General features: G+C 42.5%; 1 protein-coding gene across 1 annotated transcript in view; it reads right to left on the bottom strand.

Moving 5' to 3' along the window:
* Positions 1-22,992, bottom strand: part of PLPP4 (phospholipid phosphatase 4) — a 101,221-nt gene that overhangs the window by 53,140 nt on the left and 25,089 nt on the right. Inside the window, exon 2 of the mRNA XM_053389033.1 lies at positions 6,970-7,078. Within this exon, the coding sequence (XP_053245008.1) occupies positions 6,970-7,078 (109 nt within the window). The remainder of the gene's footprint in view (positions 1-6,969; positions 7,079-22,992) is intronic.

Raw genomic sequence — 22,992 nt, forward strand, 5'->3', positions numbered from 1 at the left:
GGCCATCAAGTCCAACCCCCTGCCAAGCAGGAAACACCACCAGAGCACTCCTGACATATGGTTGTCATATGCAGGACTGTTACGAAAAAGGAGCAATGCAGAAGCGAGCTCCAGATGGCTGGAATGGTAAACAGGAAGCTGATGTTTTGGGACTGTACCGTGGGAACCAGGGACGGTCTATTCAGTGCACTGAGCGCCGGATGTTAGCTCAGAGTGGCACACGACCCTGTACTGGAAGTACATGGGTGGAGTTATTCTCTCTCTGCAGCTGGTGATGAGAGGGTACAGACATGATTTCTCTGTACTGCTGGAAAGACAGGAATAAAGACATGTAAATATATTTCTGTCTGTCTCTCCCCCCCCCCCCTGGCGATGGGAGGGGGAGGAATGGTGTGTTCTTCTTCACGTTGGGAAGAATCGCCGGTTGGAGACCCTTGATCTTGCCGGGAGTCGCAGACAGGAGGTCAACAAGGATTCAAGCCGGGCACCTGGAGGGTGGCCAAATTCCTCTGAGCTTCTCTGGCTCTGCTGGCTTGAATTCAACATCTGGTAGCAGATGAGCCGATGGTTTATCTGATCCACGAGAATCAGCATGAGAGGTGAGAGGTCGATGAATCGTTGCCATCCTCTGCACCTAAGGAGATAAAGAAAGCGTCTGCCTGCAGCCAGAAGCTGAACAGACAGTAAGACACCGAGAGGAGTGTATTTCCAGGCAACGGAGCCCCAAAAGGTATGCTGAATTTCGGGCTAAAGAGAGTGAACGCAGAAAGGTTTAATTCTCTGGTTCACAAAAAAGAGCTGCGTTTAAGAAAAACAGCTCTGAAAGAAAGGCTTGCATACCAGGAATTCTTGTGGCTGATAAGAATTCTTGTCCTGAGCAGGTTGCTAGGCAACGACAGCCAGAAGGCTTGGAAAGTTACAGAATGGCTCAGAGAGCGTGAGAAGTCAAAGTTTGTTTTGACTACGCAGCTGTGCGAGGATTGTGAAAACAGCCCAAAAGTTTGCCTGCCAGAGTAGGCAGTAAACAAGAGAGACTGTTGGATTTTACAGGCTTGACATAGAGAGCACAGACTTGGGTTCACAATGAATGCCAAGAAGGGGGGAGGCTTACCTTGTCCACCTCCCCTGAGTGCCGTGGTTCTGGATGAACACAACCGGCTTGCTGCACTGGAAGTAAAGGACAGGGGGAGGGAGGAACGGAGTTCTAATTCCCCCGCAGATGAGGCTACTGGAGAGAAAGCTCTAGCTTTGAACGTTGTCCGATGTTACAATTGTGGGCAGGCTGGGCATCTTCAGCGGAACTGTAAGAAGCCACGTCAGCCAAAAGGAGCTAAGGGCCGCTCAGCAAAGCCTGAGGCGTCAGGCAAAGGTCATACCAAGTCTTCGGTGAAACCTGCAAAGGCTTTGATGGCAAAAGGAACCACGCCAGATGTTGGGAACTCGTTTGTAATCGACACTGGGGCCACGGTTCATATGTCCCCACACAAAGGACTCTTTTCAACGTTTAAGAAGCAAAGCTTCGCTGTGAAACAGGCCAACGGTCAGGAGCTGGAAGCGACCGGCATAGGGACTGTGTATCTTAAGAGTCTGAACTTGACTATAAACAATGTTTATTTGGTTCCTGAATTGAAGTTCAATCTGCTGAGTGTTTCACAGATTGCAAAGAAAGGACTGCAACTGTCCTATGATGCTGAGAGCTGCAAGATCTACAAAAATGGAGAGTTATTTCTTTCTGCCAGAGAGAAAGATGGACTGTATTTGTTGACTTTTGACCAAAGTGATTACATGGAATGTAATTCATCTGTGTCTAACCTAGTTTCTCTTGCAGGTGTTACCAAGAAGGTGACCGGGGTCAACAGAGCATTTCAGCGGGTGTATGCTGATGTGATTGGTCCTCTAGAACCATCTAGAGGCAATGCAAGATTTTATCTTGTGTGTGTGGATCATTTCTCTAATTTTGTCTGGATTTATGTGTTGAGAAAGCCACACGAAGCCTTGGAGAGGTTTCAGGAGTTTTGTGACAAGGTTAAGAGTATGCATGATGCTAACATTGATTGTCTATTCACAGACAAGAAGCAGATTTTTCTTTTACAGGATTTCCAGAGGTTCCTGCAGAAGAAAGGGATAAGACACAAGATTGCTGTTTCAGAGGAAGCGTGGAACAGGGGTGTCTGTGTACGGGTGAACAAAGAATTGCAAAAGGGGATGAATGCGCAATTGCTTAGTTCACATCTGCCACATGAGTTCTGGGCCGAGTCGCTGATGTCGTATTGTTATACGAAGATGAGAAAGGTTTCAAAAGAGTTGGGAGGTTCTCCTTTTGAGAAACTGTTCCATAGAAAACCTTCTGTTGCCCATTTCAAGGTTTTTGGGTCTCATGTGAGGACAGAAGCTCCAGGTGGAGTAAAGAATGCCAGAGGCATTTTTGTGGGATATGAAAAGGGTCTCTACAGAGTAATTTTGTCTGAATCTGGTCAGGTGATTCTCACAAAATTTCTAGAGAGTGCTCCTGAACAGGAGAGAGTGATAGTACACACATTTCCCACTGAGGACGATTCAGATGATGATGTTGATTTTACTGAGTACAGTGGTACTGAGAGTGACAGTGATAGCTCGGAGAGCTCAGTTGTCACAGTCATTGAGAGGAAATCTCACACAATGGATAGGCCTTCACAGGTGAAGGAAGAACCACTGTTTACCATTGGAACTGGTTCTCCAAAGAGTCCAGTGAGTCCAGTGAGCAGAGAGGATCAGCACCTCATACGTAGGTCTGAGAGAGTTACAAAGGGTCAACCACCCAAGAGGTACTCAAAAGAGTTTGCTAACTTAGCTGTTGCATGTGTTGCTGTTGTACACAACCGAGGACAGGTTGGAGCTGTGTCTAAGTCAGAGACAAAGACACAACAGAGAGTTGCTAGCCAAGGTAATGCAGATGCACTCATTCCTTGGAAGCCAGACAACCAGAGAGGTACACTGGGGAAACCAGTGGCGGGGAGTTCCGAGGGTGGAACTGAAACAACAGGGGAGTGTTATGTGTATAACAACTGTTTGTTTTCTTCTCTGGATCACGCTTTGTTTGCCGCAACACGCATTGATTCTTTTGGGGGAGGATGTTACGAAAAAGGAGCAATGCAGAAGCGAGCTCCAGATGGCTGGAATGGTAAACAGGAAGCTGATGTTTTGGGACTGTACCGTGGGAACCAGGGACGGTCTATTCAGTGCACTGAGCGCCGGATGTTAGCTCAGAGTGGCACATGACCCTGTACTGGAAGTACATGGGTGGAGTTATTCTCTCTCTGCAGCTGGTGATGAGAGGGTACAGACATGATTTCTCTGTACTGCTGGAAAGACAGGAATAAAGACATGTAAATATATTTCTGTCTGTCTCCCCCCCCCCGGCGATGGGAGGGGGAGGAATGGTGTGTTCTTCTTCACGTTGGGAAGAATCGCCGGTTGGAGACCCTTGATCTTGCCGGGAGTCGCAGACAGGAGGTCAACAAGGATTCAAGCCGGGCACCTAGAGGGTGGCCAAATTCCTCTGAGCTTCGCTGGCTCTGCTGGCTTGAATTCAATGATTAGAGCTTTATGCAGGACATGATTAGAGCTCCCTGTTCTCTCCCCCCCCTTTTTTTTAATGAAATGTAGTTGTAGAGCAACACTGCCAAGTTGTTGAGAGCAGCAGGTTCAATACTTCCCCCTGAAGTTTTCCCACTCAAAAATCCTCCCCCTCCAGTGGGTGTATGAACTCAACAGTGCTTAGTTTATCTTTTGGTTGCTATTTTCTTGATGTTGTTAATACTGTTCTATAGATTGTAAATGCTGTGTTGACTCGTTGACTCGTTAATCGTATGACATGACTTTTGCTTTAATTGTGATTGTGACATTCAGCTTATTTTTTTTAGTTGTTGCTTTGTTAACAGAGTTTTATAAATTGCAATTGTTTCACTGATGATCTGTTACTCTATATGTTTTATGCTGTATTTGTGATGTTCCATTTTGTTATTGTTATTTATTGTTTCTAAGCCACTTTGGGACTCATCTGAATGAAAAAGGGGCATAGAAATATTAACAATCAGATCAGTTAAAGCAATCAATGGTAAGCTACCTTAAATCTTTTTGTGACCTGTATCATCTTTCCCCTACATATCTTCCTTTCCTTTCCTTACATAGTATCAGATTTGCTGTCCTTTGTCTTAACTATGCTATTTTCCAGCAACAGAGATCCCTGCATGCTTGTCCCGTCCATTAACTGCTATAGCAAAGCCCCATCTTTACAAATTAGCCACCTAAGGTCGCCTAATGTGGAGAGCCAGTGTGGTGTAGTGGTTAAGAGCGGTGGACTCGTAATCTGGTGAACCGGGTTCGGTTCCCTGCTCCTCCACATGCAGCTGCTGGGTGACCTTGGGCTAGTCACACTTCTCTGAAGTCTCTCAGCCCCACTCACCTCACAGAGTGTGTATTGTGGGGGAGGAAGGGAAAGGAGAATGTTAGCCGCTTTGAGACTCCTTCGGGTAGTGATAAAGCGGGATATCAATTCCAAACTCTTCTTCTCTTCTTCTTCTAACTCCAAGGTCAGTTCTAGCCCTGACAGCAACCAACTCATAATAGCATAATGAATAAGAGTACTTTGTGTATATGCGCACCCATAAAATGTAATTATAAATACAATGCTATGGTGTGCAACTCTAAAACATTCTTCTGTACTCCCCACCCCACTTCAAGAGCCAATGCTAATCGGTTGTCTTTTACAAGTTATTATCTCTCCTCAGAATAAAATCCATAAGATAAGCCTAGATGAGATCTCCTCTATATAATTCCAGGTAATGTTTTCTGTCCTGCCAGTGACATTTTCCTGGATAGTGGTTGCTTTCATGGGGCAAGACCTTCTTAAAATCAAGCACATTCATTATCTATCCTGGCAGCTGAAAGATACAGAGCTGTACAAACCTTCCAGAAAAGCACTTCATGCCCTCTCATTACTTCAGGAAAACCCACTATCAGATAAGATTTAATGTGTGTGCTGAAAAATATTGATTTTCATTTAGGGCCACCTGGATAATATTTTTCCTGGATAATATTTTTAATAGGTCACTGCTGAACTGAAACATCCCCCCCTTTTCCTTTTAAACAAAAAAAGTCAGTGGACAACTGGGCAGCCTTACTGCTATGAAATGAAAGGAAGCCATGTTTTGCTCCTGAAGTGCAGAACAACACATCAGTATACAGAATTTGCAAGATTTTACCTCCCTCTCCAGTCAGAGAGTAGATTCATACCTATCTACGACACCCAAGTACAAAATGCTTATGGCTCATGTCAGAAGTGAGGGGCACATTATGTATTAGGAGGGCTTCGCCCAAATACAGGCCTAATCTTTTCCCACTTGACAACTTGTGCTTATTAAAGAGAGAAGTGCCATGAAAAAAAGTATGCATGCAGAGCTGACCTCAAAAATTTGGCCATCTGAGGTAAAGGACAAGATAGTGCCAGCCATTCTGTGTACAGAAGACAACATTGTACAGAAGATCAACAAGTTCAATATTACTTCAGTGCTGGTGACATGATCTTGTCCATACAGGCTATGGTGTTTTTTGGGTGAGGAGGGTGCAAATGGTGCACTCAGCTCTGATCTCTAACAGAACATAATGAGTGGTGATTCAGGATAAATGGCTATAGGGCTGTCCCTGGCATATATTCTACCTGAGGTAATCATCTCACTCTGCCTAATGATAGGGCTGGCCCTGCATGTATATCCTTTGCAGCAACCTCAGCTATGCATGCGCCTCATGAAAGGTTAAGGAACACAGAACACTTCTGTTCCTTTTCAATAGGAATCCAGAGGACTGAGTCCATGTTGCAGAACTTGTCTGAGCAATGTCGAACCAAAAAAAAATAAAAGCTAGCCTGCCTGCTCAATACATCCACTGGTGCTGAAAACAATTATACACTTCAGGCCTACTGGCTGGCACTGTACTTATGGCAGTCCCACATCTCACATGGCAAATGCATGTGGTGCATACAGTATGGGCTGTCATCTCCTTCAGCAAACAGGTTTGCAGTACACAGCAAGGTCCTCCAGCTGAAAGACACCAAACTGACTTGGTAATATCGCCTGGAAAGCCAGATAGCATGATGGCACAGAGTCCATGAAGAAAACCAGGGAACCCTCTAGCATTCTGGCCCAGTCCCTGTTAGAATTACTCTCCTGCCATCTGCACTGGGAAAAGATCAGAACAGTAGGTTAGACAGACCATCAGGCTAACTGCTGCAAGGACGCATTTCCCTCTCACTCCTCCAAGGAAGTGTAGGTGGCAATGATGAAACTGACAAGTTGGGGAGGAGATGTGGTGGATATTGAACAAGAGATGGGTGTTTAGCAGCAACCGTTTGAGTTCCAGAAGCCTGCTTTGATTTAAAACCACTATTACACCAATATTTAAAATGCTTTGGGATCCATGTTTACCTGACACAGGGAAAGCAGACTGGCACCAATAATTTTGGTTGCAGGCAGACATTTTTCTATTTCCTGGGGCATCTGAACAGCACCAATGATATGATATTGTATGGTTAAATCTATTTCAAATAATGCTCTTCTAACACACACACACACACACACACACACACACACACACACACACACACACAATCTTTGGTTGTAAATGAGTTTTGGAACTTCTGGAGAGGGAGTGATATATAAATTGAACAAACCTAATTTGACTGGCAGTCAACAATTTATAAAATGAGAACATCAATCAATCAGAATTTGTGACAGGGTGGCTTAAAGAAATGTCATACTGTCCTTCACCCCAACATGCAAATAATATCATATTCCATTTATGTTCTCACTGCAGCCTGCGAACGTAACTGTTCTTTTAAAAATGCACTCATTTCCAGTTTCGCTTTAGCTAACACACAGTCATCAAACAAGCCTCACACAGCCGTCAAACAATCATTAAATCTCTAGTACTTACAAACATGAGGCGTGTAGGTATGTTGTCAGATTCAACCAAAGGGTTTTTATAGAGCCAGATCTCTTCTGGCTGAATAACTCTCTGGAATGGATCCAAAAATTCTGTAAAACTAAACAAAACAATAAAAGAACACATTGTTTCACCATGTACCTGGAGCAAAAGACCTCAAAAAGTACATCACGGGAGATTCCCGCTTGCCATATTGAAAGAGAGACATTGTTTAATCAAGTGCAAGCAAATACAAGGCAGAAAATGTTTGTTTATCTCCCTTCTTACCCTTACCCATCTCTAGAGTCCAGGGTGAATTCTATATTACAATATGCAAACAAAAACATAGCAAAATAAAACCAGACTAAGAAAACAGAATACATATTATGAGTTGCATCCAATGAAGCTGTTGCACTTGTGCAATGGAACTCCCCCTCCTACCCCCCAGCAACCTCTCATTGAACACCCTTAAAATGGGTTAGGGGATTCTCCAGAGCAGATTTTTACAGTTTGCAGGAAAAGTAGAAGAAGTGGAAGCCATGTTACATGAATGGTACTCCACTCACTGCTTTATATCTCTAGCTCCTTATATCATACAAGCTGGAGTTTTCCTCACACCACTGTTGTCCAAAATGAAAAGGTTTCAGCAGCATGAAGAAAAAAAACCTGAGTTATGTGGTAAACTTACAAAGCAGTGACAGACAGTATTAAGAGCAATGAGTCAAAGACAAAATGCCCGAAGTATTTTATTGTTGCCCAACACACTTTGGAAAATAACAAATTTGTTCTTCAGGAGCAAACTTCCTCATCAGCAAGCTGCGAAAATATAGTACTCTAGCTTCCTCCTTTGCCGAACTGTTAAGGAGGATTGCCCCATTGAAGAAATCTCGTTTCCAAAATTTGTTGGGCAGCAATCTAATATTCTGGACCTTTTCCTCCACTTGCTTCTCCTTTGTTTGGCCTTAGAGAGTACAGTCGTGCCTCGGAAGTTGAACGGAATCCGTTTTGGAAGTCCATTTGACTTCCAAAACATTTGGAAACCAAAGCGCGGCTTCTGATTAGCTGCAGGAAGCTCCTGCAGCCAATTGGAAGCCGCGGAAGCCCCATCGGACGTTCGGCTTACAAAAGAATGTTCAAAAACCGGAACACTCACTTCTGGTTTTTGCTTGTTCAGGAGCCGAAATGTTCGACTCCCAAGGCGTTCGGGAGCCGAGGTACTACTGTACTTGGAACTACCTGAAGAGCTTCCACAGGGCAACCATAACATGTAAACTGACCCCCAAGAGGCACACATCTGTCAAAGCTGCTACAAATGTCCACACATAGAAACACAGGAGCCTGGCTTAGGTTGAGTCAGACCACTGGTCCATCTAGTCCAGTCATTGTCTACATTCACTGGCAATGGCTCTGCAGGGTTTTAGGCAAGGCTCTGGCCAATCTAAAGATGCTGGCAATGGAACTTGGGACCTTGTGCATGCAAAGCAGATTCTCTGCCACACAGCCACAGCCCTTCACACTCATGCATCTCAGATCTGCAAACCAATGGCGGGCGCGGCAACAGTGGGTGTGGCCCAACCGACACAACTCTTCATTCTCTATCCAAGCAATCAAGAGGTATTATCACAGATCAGGGATGCAGTCTAGTCAAGTTAAATAACTAGAGGAGGGTCCAGGGCCAAAGAGGACTGTAACCTGGAGTGGTATAGCCTGGACTGAATTCTACAAATCCCTGGAAAGCTACATTCACCCTCTGGGGCTGAGATTCCCCACCTGTGATCTCTTTGTTCCCTCCTACCTCCCAGTCTTGCATTGGATGGGTGAAAAGCCTATTAAAATATGCATTCAGAAGCGTGTTTTTTAAAAATATTTTTTATTAAGGATTTTCTTGTTTTACAGAAGTGTAGTGCCTCGTATTTTTTTTCTTCTACCATGTAACATTTTTACAAATCCGTTTCATTTGTTGAGGCATTAGGGGGAGAAGAAAAAAGAAAGAAAAAAGAAAGGGGGGTGGAGAGAGGGAAGATGGATGGGCCCTACTAAACATCTTCCAAGACAACAATGCCCATTTACACCACAGAAGCGTTTTTGAGCAGGCTGGCCTGCACAACCTGTGGCCCAGCAAGCCAAAGTGACCCAAAGACTCATTAAAAATACTGGGTTTGCTACTTTTCTGGGAATACAAAAGCAAAGGGTGAGGCGTTGTCATGCATCTGACATGCTCGAATGCATGCTGCATTCGGCATGCCAGCTCATCAGTTTCTTCAGGCCTACGTTCCATTTTGTTTTATAAAGAAAAAGTAAATGTAGTCACAGCAACAAAATCCACTGCATTTAAATACTGTCAGATTGCTTCCTTCTACATTTCCTCTTCCGTCTATGTAAAATGTTCAAATTATGTCTTTCAGCCATATGCGGGGGAGGGAGGGAACAGGCAAATTAACCTGATGAAAGCGAACAATAATCAACTAGAGTCACAACAGAAAAAGAAACTCCTGCTGAAGACTTAGCTGCAAATCCAAAAAACAAAACAGCACCCCCCCCGTCAAAAGACCAGATGTATTTCATGCTGTTTGTCAACACTTGTGCATATATGAACTCAGTAGTACAGTGGCTCCTAAACTCTACAGACCAATTATTGGAGGTCTCGGCAGACCACTTTTTTGCCTCTTTTTAAGCATTTGTAGTGCACTGTGCTAGATACCGAAGTCATCACTGGGGGCCTGAATGAAGCTTGTGGGCCCCTGGTGGTCAATGGACCTCATTTTGGGAACCTCTGCTGTAGTGTATGAATTATATTAGTGGGCCTTCTCAGTAATATCACCTACCCTGCAATCCCTGCCTCCCTCCTCAGCAAAGGGCTGTTTGGAAGGTGCAAACTTGGCTCATAACATACATTGCACTCCTCTGTTTTATTGATGCTGTTGATGGATTCTTTGTTTTTACTGATGTATTTCTTTGTATTTTAAGCTATAATGTGTGTGTGCGTGCGTGCCATTTACTCTACTTTTTCTTGTCACTGGAAGGGGGACTGGAAGTCCTATAGTGAAACCCTTAGTACAACAAACACCCTCTGCCAAACACTTCACAGGGATCGAAAGTCTATGGCAATAGCTATATCACAGTATTAATTAATGATGTAGCAACCTTGTAGATGTGGCTGGAACTTTGGGCTTAATCACATCTCCGTTTGCCCAGTCACTTTCCCCCAGAAAAACCCATCGTTTAGCACTGAATCGGAACCAACAGCAATCACATTTTCCACAAAATTGCCTTTCGTTCTGATTTAGTGCTAAAGGGCGGGTTTTCCTGGGGCAAGCAGCAGGGCAAAGCCAAAACTGGTGGAAATGTTGAACAAGCCCTAAGCAAGAAAGAGTCAGGAGTGCAGACAGCAGTTTCCAGAAGACATTTTCAAAGCAGCCATCAAATCGTGAAACCCAAACAATGGCTTTGGCAAAGTCAGTTGTTATTGCATCTGCAGGATCAGTGAAGAGGAACACATCTTTGAGTATGTGCTAAGTTGCTGACAGTGTAGGTGAATATTTGTTGTTGGGCAGGTTTTATTTCTTTTGCACCAGGCTCCAATTGGTGGATCTTGGGATTCTAGTTTAAAAAAAAAAGTAGTTTTCATAAGTTTGAAGTGTCTCTTGCCTCTCCTCATCCACACACACACACACACCAGAGTTCCTTCAGGAAAGTTCAGACAAAGATTACTCCCAAAGACATACCAGAAAATATTTCAACAGACTTTCACAAAGGAAAGTCTGGCCTTTGTTCTTTTTTTCTTTTTTGAGTGAAAATAGGAAGGTCTTTGTATTTCATCCAGAATCTCCAATCCAGAATACCATATGTAGGCTTCCAGCTATATATCAGTCATCAGAAACAAAATACTTACCCTGGTGTTCTTTCTTTTTGCCCTTTTCTGTACAGTTTGGCATGGAAATGTGTATTTGCTGAAGGCTATGAGCAAACATTTCAAATCTAAAGCTATGATACAGGTGCCAATAAGCCAATGGAACAATATTTGCTGACTTTTAGTGCTTTTTAATAAGACTTTCCCAAAGAACAGAGTTTTCAGAAATACCATTGGAAGTCAAGATTGCCACGTTTTATAAAAATTGGTTTGGGTTTCTGTGCTTTTTATTTTATGCTTTGCTGGAGGACCCAACGTGAAAGGTTTTAGACTCAGACCATAGTTAAGGGACAGGCTTGGATAAGTTTGTTAGATGAACCAGTGAGGACAGATATCTGATTTCTTCCGTATAATTGATGTTTCAATTATTTAACAATCAGAAGGTAGCTTTAGCATTTATTTCATCATATTCATGTTAGCTACTTCACACAATGCACCCAGCCTCAGTCTCCATCTGCCTGAGGCTGCACCTTCTTACATAAACCTCCCAGAGAGTTTACCTCCAGAATATAGCAAGCCTCTCGAAAGGATATCACCACAAATTTAACTTGAGAACGTTCTAGAGGACAAGTTTCTCGAATCTTCCTTCCTCCCACAGCCACCTGCAAAGTGAGGCCATCTGTGAGAGGATGCACAGCAAGGCTAACTGAGGAAGACGATCTTAACAGGAAAGACTCTAAAGGATGGAAAAGAACATGTTTGCAGGTCTCGAGCCTAGATATCAAATTTGGAAGTAGAAGTAGAGTCAAGGGACTCCATCGTAGAGAGAACCCTTTTGAGAGACACCCTTTGGTATGAATGAAGGAGCCATGATGGGCCTCCAGATGTACTTGGACTTATCAGCCCTGGCCAGCATGGCCAAATGCCAAGGATGATGGGAAATGGAGTCCCATTCTCAGCATGACCAATTGCCAAGTTGTAGTCCACATACCCCAGGAAAACCACAGCTTCCCCATTCCTGACATAAGGAAAAGGAGGAATAGAGGTTCCACTCATGAAAGATGTGTAGCAAGCCTTCTTTACTAAATAATAATGATACATGTATTGTAGATTACTTCCTAATATAATATGGGGTAAAGGTAAAGGTAAAAGTCCCCTGGATGGCTAAGTCCAGTCAAAGGCGACTATGGGGTGCGGTGCTCATCTCACTTCAGGGTGAGGGAGCTGGCATTTGTCCACAGACAGATTCCTGGGTCATGTGGCCAGCATGACTAAACTGCTTCTGGCGCACAGAACACCATGACAGAAGCCAGAGCACATGGAAATGCTGTTTACCTTCCCGCTGCAGTAGTACCTATTTAGCTACTTGCACTGGTGCGCTTTCGAACTGCTAGGTTGGCAGGAGCTAGGACAGGGCAACGGGAGCTCACTCCATTGTGGGGATTCGAACTGCTGACATTCTGATCAGCAAGCCCAAGAAGCTCAGTGGTTTATTTTTTTTTATAATATTTTTTATTACGTTTCTTTCCAAATTTTATACATTACAAACAAGGAGTTTACAAGAAACCATTTTTTTTTTTTTAACAAAAATCCCAAATTGGACTTCCCCACCCCTTCCGATTCTGCGTTCTTTATATTAACAATGTCAGCAATTTGTTACCTTATGTCATACCTTATTGTAACTTTTACATGTTATGTATCTATGTTCAATGTATTATGTCAGAATTTTTATACCTTTAAAATAAACGTAACATGTTCAATTTCATATTATCTCCTTTTCTCTTTTATCACTTAGTTTACTATTTACTTAATCATAATTGCTAAAGCGTATCATTTTCAAATCATGCACCGTCTTAAGATTCATACAGTTTGTAATACTTTTGCAAGTAGTCTTTAAACTTTTTCCAGTCCACCTCAATTGTTTCTACATCCAAATCTCGGATTCTGCCGGTCAGTTCAGCTATCTCCATGTAGTCCATCAACTGCGTCTGCCATTCCTCCAGCGTGGGTAAATCTTGTGTCTTCCAGTTCTTTGCGATGAGTATTCTTGCTGCTGTACTAGCATACATAAACAAAGTTCTGTCCTTCTTTAACACTTTCTGGTCTACCATGCCCAGCAGGAAGGCCTCTGGTTTCTTGGGAAAGGTATACCTAAATACCTTTTTCAACTCATTGTAAATCATTTCCCAGAAAGCCTTAACCTTTGGGCATGTCCACCAGAGGTGAAAGAAAGTCCCCTCTGCTTCCTTACACTTCCAACATTTATTGTCAGACAGGTGATGTATCTTAGCTAACTTGACTGGGGTCATGTACCACCGGTATATCATTTTCATAATGTTTTCCTTCAAGGCCGTACTGGCCGTAAATTTCATTCCGGTGTTCCATAACCTTTCCCAGTCTTCAAACATAATGTTGTGTCCAACATCCTGTGCCCATTTAATCATAGCAGATTTAACTGTCTCATCCTGTAAATTCCACATAAGCAGCAAGTTATACATTCTAGATAACAGCTTTGTCTTTGGTTCTAACAATTCTGTCTCTAGTTTCGACTTTTCCACCTGGAAACCAACTTTTTTATCCATTTTGAAAACCTCTTGAATTTGAGCATAATGTAGCCAGTCTCGCACCTTATTTTTTAGTTTGTCCTGGCTCTGCAACTTCCAATTGTCTCCAATTTTTTCAGTCAATTCCCAATATTTCGGCCAATAGGCCTCCATATTGGGTCTTTTTCGGGCCTTGGCCTCCACTGGTGATAGCCACCTCGGAGTTTTACTCTCTAGTAAGTCTTTATATTTCATCCAGACTGCAAAAATTGCTTTTCTGACAATGTGGCTTTTAAACAATTTATGTGCTTTAACCTTGTCGTACCATAGGTATGCGTGCCATCCAAAAGCATTATTAAAACCTTCCAGATCTAGGACATCGGTGTTTTCCAACAAAAACCAATCTTTCAGCCAGCAGAAGGCTGCAGCTTCATAATACAACCTCAAGTCCGGCAGGGCAAACCCCCCTCTTTCTTTCGAATCTGTTAATATTTTAAACTTTATTCGGGGCTTTTTGCCCTGCCAGATAAATCTAGATATATCCTTCTGCCATTTTCCAAAGCAATCCACTCTGTCCACGATCTGTAAGGTTTGAAACAAAAATAACATTTTCGGCAACACATTCATTTTTATAGCTGCAATTCTTCCCAACAAGGAAAGTTTCAATCTTGACCAAATTTCTAAATCCTTTTTAACTTCCAACCAACATTTCTCATAATTATCCTTAAATAAATTCAAATTCTTGGAGGACAAATAGATCCCAAGGTATTTCACTTTTTTAACCACATTCAGTTCTGTTTCTCTCTGAAACCCCTCTGTTTCTGTAATTGTTAAATTTTTGGTCAGAACCTTAGTTTTTTGTTTATTCAACCTAAATCCCGCCACCCGACCAAATTCAGATATAAGTTCGAGAACTCTTTTTGTACTGGATTCTGGCTCCTGCAGTGTCAAAACTAGGTCATCTGCAAAAGCTTTCAGTTTATATTGTTTCACTCCGACCTCTATCCCTTGTACCAACCGGTCCTCTCTGATCATATTCAATAGCACCTCCAGGACTGAAATAAATAACAGAGGGGATAGAGGGCACCCTTGTCGTGTCCCTTTTTCAATTTTAAATTCCTCCGTCACCACATTGTTCACTATTAATTTAGCTTTTTGTTCTGAATAGATTGCATGTAATCCATTCTCAAACCCCCGTCCCACTCCCATCCCCTCCAAGTTCTTCTTCATAAACATCCAAGATATATTGTCAAATGCTTTCTCCGCATCAATAAAGATTAACACCGCCCTTGTGTTCCTGTTAGTCTGCAAAAGTTCTAAAATGTCAATGATGTTTCTAGTGTTCTCATATAAATGTCTACCAGGGAGAAAGCCAGCTTGGTCTTTATGAATTACTTCATTTAAGACTTTTTTAAGTCTATTTGCCAAAATGTCTGCAAATATTTTGTAATCCACATTTAGGAGTGAGATGGGACGGTAGTTTTTAAGCTGAGTCTTTTCAGATTCTGACTTAGGTATCAATGTGATGAAGGCTTCTTTCCACGTTTCTGGTGCCCTCTTCCCATCCATAATCTGGTTACATACCTCCAACAAAGGTTGTATCAAATAGTCCTTCAGAACCTTGTAATATTTGGAGGTAAGTCCATCCGGGCCTGGAGATTTGCCTAGTTGCATATTCTGAATGGCACCTTCAATTTCCTGTGTGGTTATTATAGAGTTCAAGATTGATCTTTTATCTTGAGTTATTTTTGATAGTCCATTTATCTTTAAAAATTGATCTATCTCTGATTCTTTCTGGGGCCCCTGTGCATACAGTTCTTTGAAGTATCTGTGGAAGCACCTCCTAATTTCTTCTGGTTTCTGTACGGTCCTTCCATCAATCTCTAGATTTGTTATCGTGTTTAGCTTTTGTCTTTTTTTCAGCTGCCAAGCTAGCAGCTTTCCACATTTATTTGCTGATTCAAAAGATCTTTGCTTCATCTGTTTTATTTTCCATTCAATCTCCTGATTGATCAATTTTGAGTATTCTGCTTGGTGGAATTTAATTTCTCTCAGCACCTCCTTGGACTTTGGTTTGGTTCTCAGTTTTTTTTCTCCTTGGTGTATTTTCTCCAATATTTTGTCCTTCTTTCCGTTCCAGAGTTTTTTCTTGATTGAATTCTGTTGTATCAGAAACCCTCTCATAACAGCTTTACTTGCGTCCCAGATCGTTCTTTTTTCAACTGTAGTATTCAGATTTATCTCAAAATAGTCCTTTAATGTTTTTTGGGCCTTTTTCACAATCTCTTGATCTCTTAGTAGTGTGTCATTCATTCTCCATCTGAAGGAACCGGGTTGAGTTAATCTAAGTTCTATTTTCAAGGCGTTGTGGTCGGAGCATGTTTTTGGGCAGATTTCCACCTTTTTAGTCTTGGGTGCCAGCCCCCTGGAGGTCCAGATTTGGTCGATCCTTGACCAAGACAGGTGGGCCTCAGAGAAAAAAGTTCCTTCTTTACCTAGGGGGTTCTTTGTCCTCCATATGTCGATCAAATCCAGATTGTCAGTCAGTTCGAAAAAAGTTTTGGGCAGTCTGCCATCAGATGTTAAGTTTTGGTTGTAAGACTTATCCATATGTGTAGACACCACTCCATTCATATCTCCCATCATTATGATGTTAGCATAGTCCAGATAGTCCAGCAACGTCTCATGCAGCTTCTTGAAAAATTCTGATTTCCCGTCATTTGGGGCATAAATTCCTAATATCAATATTTTTTCTCCTTGGGTTTGAATTTCAATTGCCAAAATTCTTCCTTGTTCATCCTTAAATAGAAATTTGGGTATCAGGCTCTCCTTAGCATAGATCACCACTCCTCTTTTCTTTACTTTGTCAGACGAAATAAATTCTTGGCCTAATCTTTTATTTACCAAAACCTTCCTGTGGAGCCTGGTCACATGGGTTTCTTGTAGGCAAATAATGTCCAATTGTTCTTTCTTCAATATGTGAAATAACCTCCTTCTTTTCTCCGGGGAATTTCCGCCATTTATATTCCAACTGAGTAGCCGCAGAGACATCCTGAACTATTCTGCTACACCTAGAGCGGTGTATCTTCTTTCTCCTCTGGTTCCGAAGGTGCAGGTATTGCTCCACCTGGGTTGGGTATAGGCCAATTAGCTGCTGCTTCTTTTTGGAGGTCTTCTCCGTGGTCGTGCTGGAACTTTTGTAAGTCCTCTGGTGATCTTATTTTAACCTTCTTCTGTTTGTAAGTAAATGATAGCCCTTGTGGGAACTCCCACCTATAAGGAATTGTGTTAAGTCTCAGTAACTTAGCCAAATCTGAGTAGGTGGCTCTCAAGTCCAATAACTGTTTAGGAATATCTCGATAAATTTCCACCCTTTTCTCTTGTATCACAATTGAGTTTTTGAAGTGTAGGCCTAGTATTTTGTCTCTCTCCTCCCTTGATCTCAAAGCTATTAAGCAGTCTCTGGATCTATCTTTTCTTACTAATCTTCCCAACCGAAAAGCCGATACAATTTTAAAATCAATTTCTTCTTTTAAGTCCCAGAACTTTGTAAACTCTGTTGTCAAAAGTCCTTTCAAATCTTCTTGTTCAATTTCTGGGACTGCCCTTAGTCTAAGGTTGGTCTCGCGATTTTTCAATTCCACCAACGAGAGATAGGTTTGTTGGTCCCCTATCTGTTTATGAAGAGGCTTGACTTCCGCTTTAACTTCCTCGACTTCTTTTTTAGCTGATGTTGCAATTTGAACGGCTTCCCCTGCCAGTTTACGATTCTCTTCTGTTGCTCCTTGCAATTTTTCAATTGCTTGAGTATGTTGGGAAACCTGATCTGTCAATTTCTGAATCGAGGATGTTGCTTGGTCAATTTTTGTTGATTGGTTATCAATTTTTTGATTTATTGCTGACAGTTGTTCCAAAACTTGTTTCAGTACTGCCTCAGCTCCTCCTGCTGCCATATCTTCCTCTTCAGATTTTTCAGGCTTTTCGGTTTCTACTTTTTGAGTCGCAAGCACAGCTGGAACTGATAATCTACGTCCCTGAGTTAAAGTTGTTTGCAAAAGCTGTGCTTGCTTTTTTGCTTTCTCTTTCTCCTTAGCTTCCTTAGCTTTGGCTGCTCTTGTCTTTCCTGTGCCACTCATCAGTCAACGTTCAAGGTCAAGTGTTGTAATCCCATGGGAAAGGCAAGTCCAGAATTAAAAACAGTCTATTGAGAGAAGGTAAACAAAAAAAACTTTCCCAGGCCTCTGTATTCCCAATGTCCTCTAGGGGGAGTGCCACCAAAGTTTTAGTAAGAAGAAGGTAGCTTTCCGCAATTAAAGTCTCTTTGTTCCAACTTTAAAAACAATTTTAAAAGCAAATTAGTTCCAGCACGCTAAAAAAAAAAGTCCTGCAGAGCCCTTTTCAACATATAACAAAGTTCCAGCAAGGTGCCTGCAATTGTATCCACTTCAGCTAGATGAGCTCAAAAGTTACAAAAGTATCTGGAAGCTTGCAACAGTTCCGCAGTTTAAACAACTTTACCCGGCCACCCGGGAATTTGGGGTTAGAGTCTTCCCTTGCCCTTGGGGTGTCCGCTCCAGGTCAATTTTATGCTGTATTTATTCTTTAAAAGTAAAATTCAAATGTGCACGAAAGTCCCGATTTAAAGCTTCAAAGCTTCCCTGTTCACAGCGCTTTCCGCTCTTTAGACCGTCTGCTTTGATCTTGAAAGCAGTGTCGGAAGACGGACTTCCTCTTTCTCGTCTCCCGTTTTTAGCCAAATTTTCCGATTTAATTTGTAAAGTCTTAGGTCCTTACTCACGGGTTTGATGTTTCAGCCCGATGTTTCTTGGAAGAAAGGTCAGCGCTCATCCGTGACAGCCGCGCGGCTTCGCCTCCGCAGAAAGAGCGATGAACCCACAGCACCGCTCCCCCTCCTTCACTCCGGAGCCCCTTACGGGGTTCCTTTTGTGATTTCGGGGTCGCTCCAGGTGCCCGCCGGGTCCCACGGCCACGGACTCACTCTGCCCGTGGTTTATCTTGATGGGTTGCCGCTGCGCCGTCGCGAGCAACCCTTTTCTGCGGTGCCCCTCTTCAGAGCTCGAAGAGGTCCGCCATCACGGTTTTGCGCCGCCTCCGGAAGTCCCGAAGCTCAGTGGTTTAGACCACAGCTAATCTGGGGTACGCCACTTAGAGATTTTTAAAAGTATTAAGCAGTTCATTTAAATGCTTTTCAATAAATTGAATAAATACATTACCAACAATTCCCTCCTTTTATTTCACTACTTAAACCTCACCTTTCATGCCTTGAAAATAACCACCATAAACGTTAAGGAACCTTTGCATCACAAAAGAAACTTTATGTCACCTTCATGCATATTTAAAATACCACTTTTAGAAAATGGTTTTTGAACCTCTTTCTAGTTCCTCTGCAAATAAATGACTGATATGAAATTCCTTACTGCCGCTTTGATGAAAAGCCAACCCAAAAGGAGGCCAGAAGCTGATAGTCAGGGGCATTGGTGAGGCAAGATAAGTACAAATGCCGGTGTTTATCACTGTCATCCTGTTTACCACATGGAAGTTGGAGGAATTCTATTAAACAGAGCAAAATGTTGCTGACCAGTTGTGCAGCTCAAATAAACTGCTTTTATTTGAGCGCAAAGACTCCCCAGAGCAGGGAGGCTGTTTTCAGGACAGTTGCAATTCATTAGCCTGAAGGGTGCAATAAAATAAACAGAATGCTATTACCAAAATATTAAGCTGGCATTGACAATGTCCCCCACTTCTACAGGGCAACATTCTGCCTTCTTCGCCGAATATATAAAGACTGCAACAGATTCAATGGAGCAGAGAGTATGGACCAGCTTCAGAAGCCCATAGGATGAATGCTGAATGAACCACTGTGATGGCTACTAACCCTTATGGCTTCAGTCTTCCTCTGCGTCTGAATTCTGGTTGCTGGAAACCATAACAGCGGAGATGATGCTGAGCTCAGAGTGCTGCTTGTGGATCTCACTGGAATCTGGCTGGCCACTGTGGAAAAAGGATGCTGGACTAGATGGGCCACTGGTCTGATCCAGCAGGTCTATCCTTATGTGAGTGCACACATGACGGTTTCTGTATGTATAGCCCCCACACAGAGGAGGCAGTTCATATAAATGGCCATAAGGTCAGAATCTGTTTGGACAGTTCCCAAGGTAGCTGCATGGGAGACACATCACACCGATTATTGCTGTGGATCCCTGTCCAAAGGATGTTTGAGGAGCTCATGTTTTGCAAATTCCACTAGAAGCTGTCCTGACCTACATCACCTGGCCTAGTGCATGGATCGGAATGCAGTCATCCATTAGTTTTCACTCTCCTCCGGGCATGTGAAAACTGGAGGGAACAAACCTATGAGTGTGCACGTGTAAAAGTGGCATAGCTTAGGAAGAGACTGCTTTGTCCATGCCTACCCTGCCGCCTTCATATTTTCCTGGGGTGAGGAATCTGTGGCTACAGCTCCTATCGGTTCTGACCATTGGCCACGCTGGCTGGGGCTGTTGCGAGTTGAAGTCCAACATCTGGAGGGCCAGAGATTCCTCACTCCTGATATATATCGGAAGGGTGTGAAGACAATAGATTTAGCATGGGGAGAGAAAGATGCTTGCCAGACCTGAGAGAAGAAAAAAACTAAATTCCAGCAATTCCATTCTATTTCAGGGGTGGAAAATTGGTGACTTACACCTTCCCTGTCCTGACCCTTTGGCTATTTTTGCTGGTACTGATAGGACAAACAAGACCTGGGACCCACATATAAGCTGCAAATAAAACATTTTAAATGTGTTGTAAAGTGCAATATACAAATGTGACACTAGTTGGCCACAGTCAGCTATGCCAAATTCAATGTATTTTTCAAAACATTTCCACAGCATTTTTTTTATGTGTGTAGGTTCCACGCTGGAGAGCCACAGGTTTCCTACCCATAGAGCAGTATTTGTTCTTCTGAAAAACCACTGAAGTCTAGAATGCAATTATCTAAATAATTGAAAGCATCAATAATTATCCTGATTTCCCCCACACTTCAACAAATGTTCATCAAGTATACTTGTTGTGTTCATGCACTACAAAGGCTTATTGCAAACCGTAAGATTTATAGTTTGACCAGGCTGTTAACACTATTGCAAATCAAATTTTGGCTTCTGTGTCGTAAAGGGGAAATGCTGCATGATAGGTTTCTGAACAAAGTAATATGCAGTGTTTACTCTCAGTTTTGATTAACAGTCTATAAAGCAAACATGAGCCTCTATTGCCTTTGATTGTCCTAAGGGACAGAGGGTTCTTAATATTCAGCAAACACACCATGCAAAGAATTTAAAATTCGTTTCAGAAATGAACAGATCTAGTATCTCATTTTTATTCTTAGCCACACTGTAATTAGGGATTGCTTTTTAAAAAAACCAAAACCACACCAAATATTAAGACAGCAGTAATGACAACTATTGGGAATAGATAATATAGTTTGCAGTAGGAGGCAGTCTAGATGACAAAGGTAGTAAAGCATGGGTCAAGAATCCAGGAAGCCCAATCAAAACTAAATGGCAAGTCAAATGAGATTCAAAACATAAAAGCGCATTCCAGGTACAGCCCAATGCTAAAATAGTACATCGCTATGCAAAGACAGTGAGTGCAGAAGCTGTAACCAAAGATATCTTTCTCAGAAGAAGCTGAAAACACCCACCCTCAAGTTCAGGAGTCTCCAAATCTTCTGGGAACAGGGGCACATTCAGAAATCTAAGAAATGATCAAGAGCACCTCAAAAAAGCAGGCAATACCTGCTTCCAAAAAATGGGCACCAACCCCAACAAACAAAGGCCTTAGTGGGTGCCAAGACTGGGGGGCATGCCCAGTGGTGAAATATTGGGAACCTGAGTCCAAGTAAAAGTTCTATGGCAATAAACACAGTTAAAAATGTAAAGGTAAAGGACCCCTGACAGTTAAGTTCAGTTGCGAACAACTCTGGGGTTGCGGCACTCATCTCACTTTACAGGTGAGTTTTTCTGGGTCATGTGGCAACGGAATACCGAAACCAGAGCAGCGCACGGAAATTCTGTTTACCTTCCCACCTATTTATCTACTTGCACTATTTTCAGCTTGCTTTCGAACTGCTAGGTTGGCAGGAGCTGGGACCGAGCAATGGGAGCTCACCCCATCGTGGGGATTCAAACCGCCAACCTTCTGATATGCAAGCCCAAGAGGCTCAGTGGTTTAGACTACAGCGCTACCCACATCCCTGGTTATACACAGTTCTCTGGGAGTAAATCTCTGGAACTTAACATGCATTGACTTGCACAATTTTATACTATAAGTTTATTTTAAAGTATGCCTCATTTTTTCACTTGAACTTCTTACCTTAGAAAAGGAGCACCTTTGAAGCCTGTAGTCCTTCAATTAGTTGTTTTCTGTTCATATTAGGTATGAATTGGCTACAGTGGTACCTTGGTCCTCAAACGCCTTGATTCCCAAATGCCAAAAACCTGGAAGTAAGTGTTCCAGTTTTCAAACGTTTTTCAGAAGCCAAACATCTGATGTGGTTGTCAGCTATTGTTTCCAGGGTGCCTGCACCAATCAGAAGCTGCGCCTTGGTTTTCAAAAATTCGGAAGTTGAATGGACTTCCGGAACGGATTAAATTTGAGAACCAAGGCACCACTGTATTTAATTAGTCAGGTCCTCCTGTCAGGTAGGATCTTGAATTGTTCCTTTCCTCTTTTCAAGCCAGAGCAATTTCTCCTCCATTTATTTTCTTTTAATTTCCATTTGTTTCAGTTCGGTTTTATCATAGTTGTCGAAAACTAGTGTGGAGGAAACTCAACTGTAATTAAGGCTATCACTTCTAATTTACTGGAACAGTGAATCCACTTCTTTTCTAACTCTCAAAGTAGCTTCCCCTTCCCAGAAATAGTGTCTCATTTGCAAAAGTTAAAACAAAGGATACAGTAATTGAAACAAAATATATATTTGTCTATTTAAACACATATATAAAATTTTAGAAAACTCAAAGAGAATAAAAGGGTCCAAAGTTGTGGCTCCCTTATCCTACCTGGGTGAGCAGATAAATGGCTACAATTCACCTCCAATTTTGATGGACATGGATCAAATGCATAACACACCCATTGGCCAGTCACATCTGTTAGAATTCCTGCGCCATGCTTGCAGTCATGGGATTGTTGTCTATCACATGACGGTGTATGTTTTGACTCCACAGAGTGGGAAGCAATGGAGACAGGATGTTTGTTTTACTGTATTCTGTGAAGTGGGACTATTGTCCTTTGTTCTTTCTCTTTGCTGTCTGATTCTAGAGAGAGAGGGAGCCATGTTGCAGTGCTCAGTGTGTGTTTATATGTAAATAAAGTAGATTGGCCAAAATGCTGAGTTGCTGAGGTCTGTTACGCAAGCTGCAAAGACTCTGCGGATCCCTAAGTGTGCCGAGGTCTGTTGGCATCGGTTGCTATGATGTTCGGGCTTAAGAAAGATTTTGAAGCTCCCAAACTATCGACCAGGAGGGAAATAACATGCCAGTCAGGCATGTGTCTCTGCCTACTCAAGAGTAGGATGAGCTCCTTACAACATCTCCCCTCCATTCAATAATGTGTTCCTCCTCTGTCAAATGGAAATTGCTTTTT

The sequence above is a fragment of the Podarcis raffonei genome, chromosome 5 (assembly GCF_027172205.1).
Source record: "Podarcis raffonei isolate rPodRaf1 chromosome 5, rPodRaf1.pri, whole genome shotgun sequence".
Taxonomy (NCBI): Eukaryota; Metazoa; Chordata; class Lepidosauria; order Squamata; family Lacertidae; genus Podarcis; species Podarcis raffonei.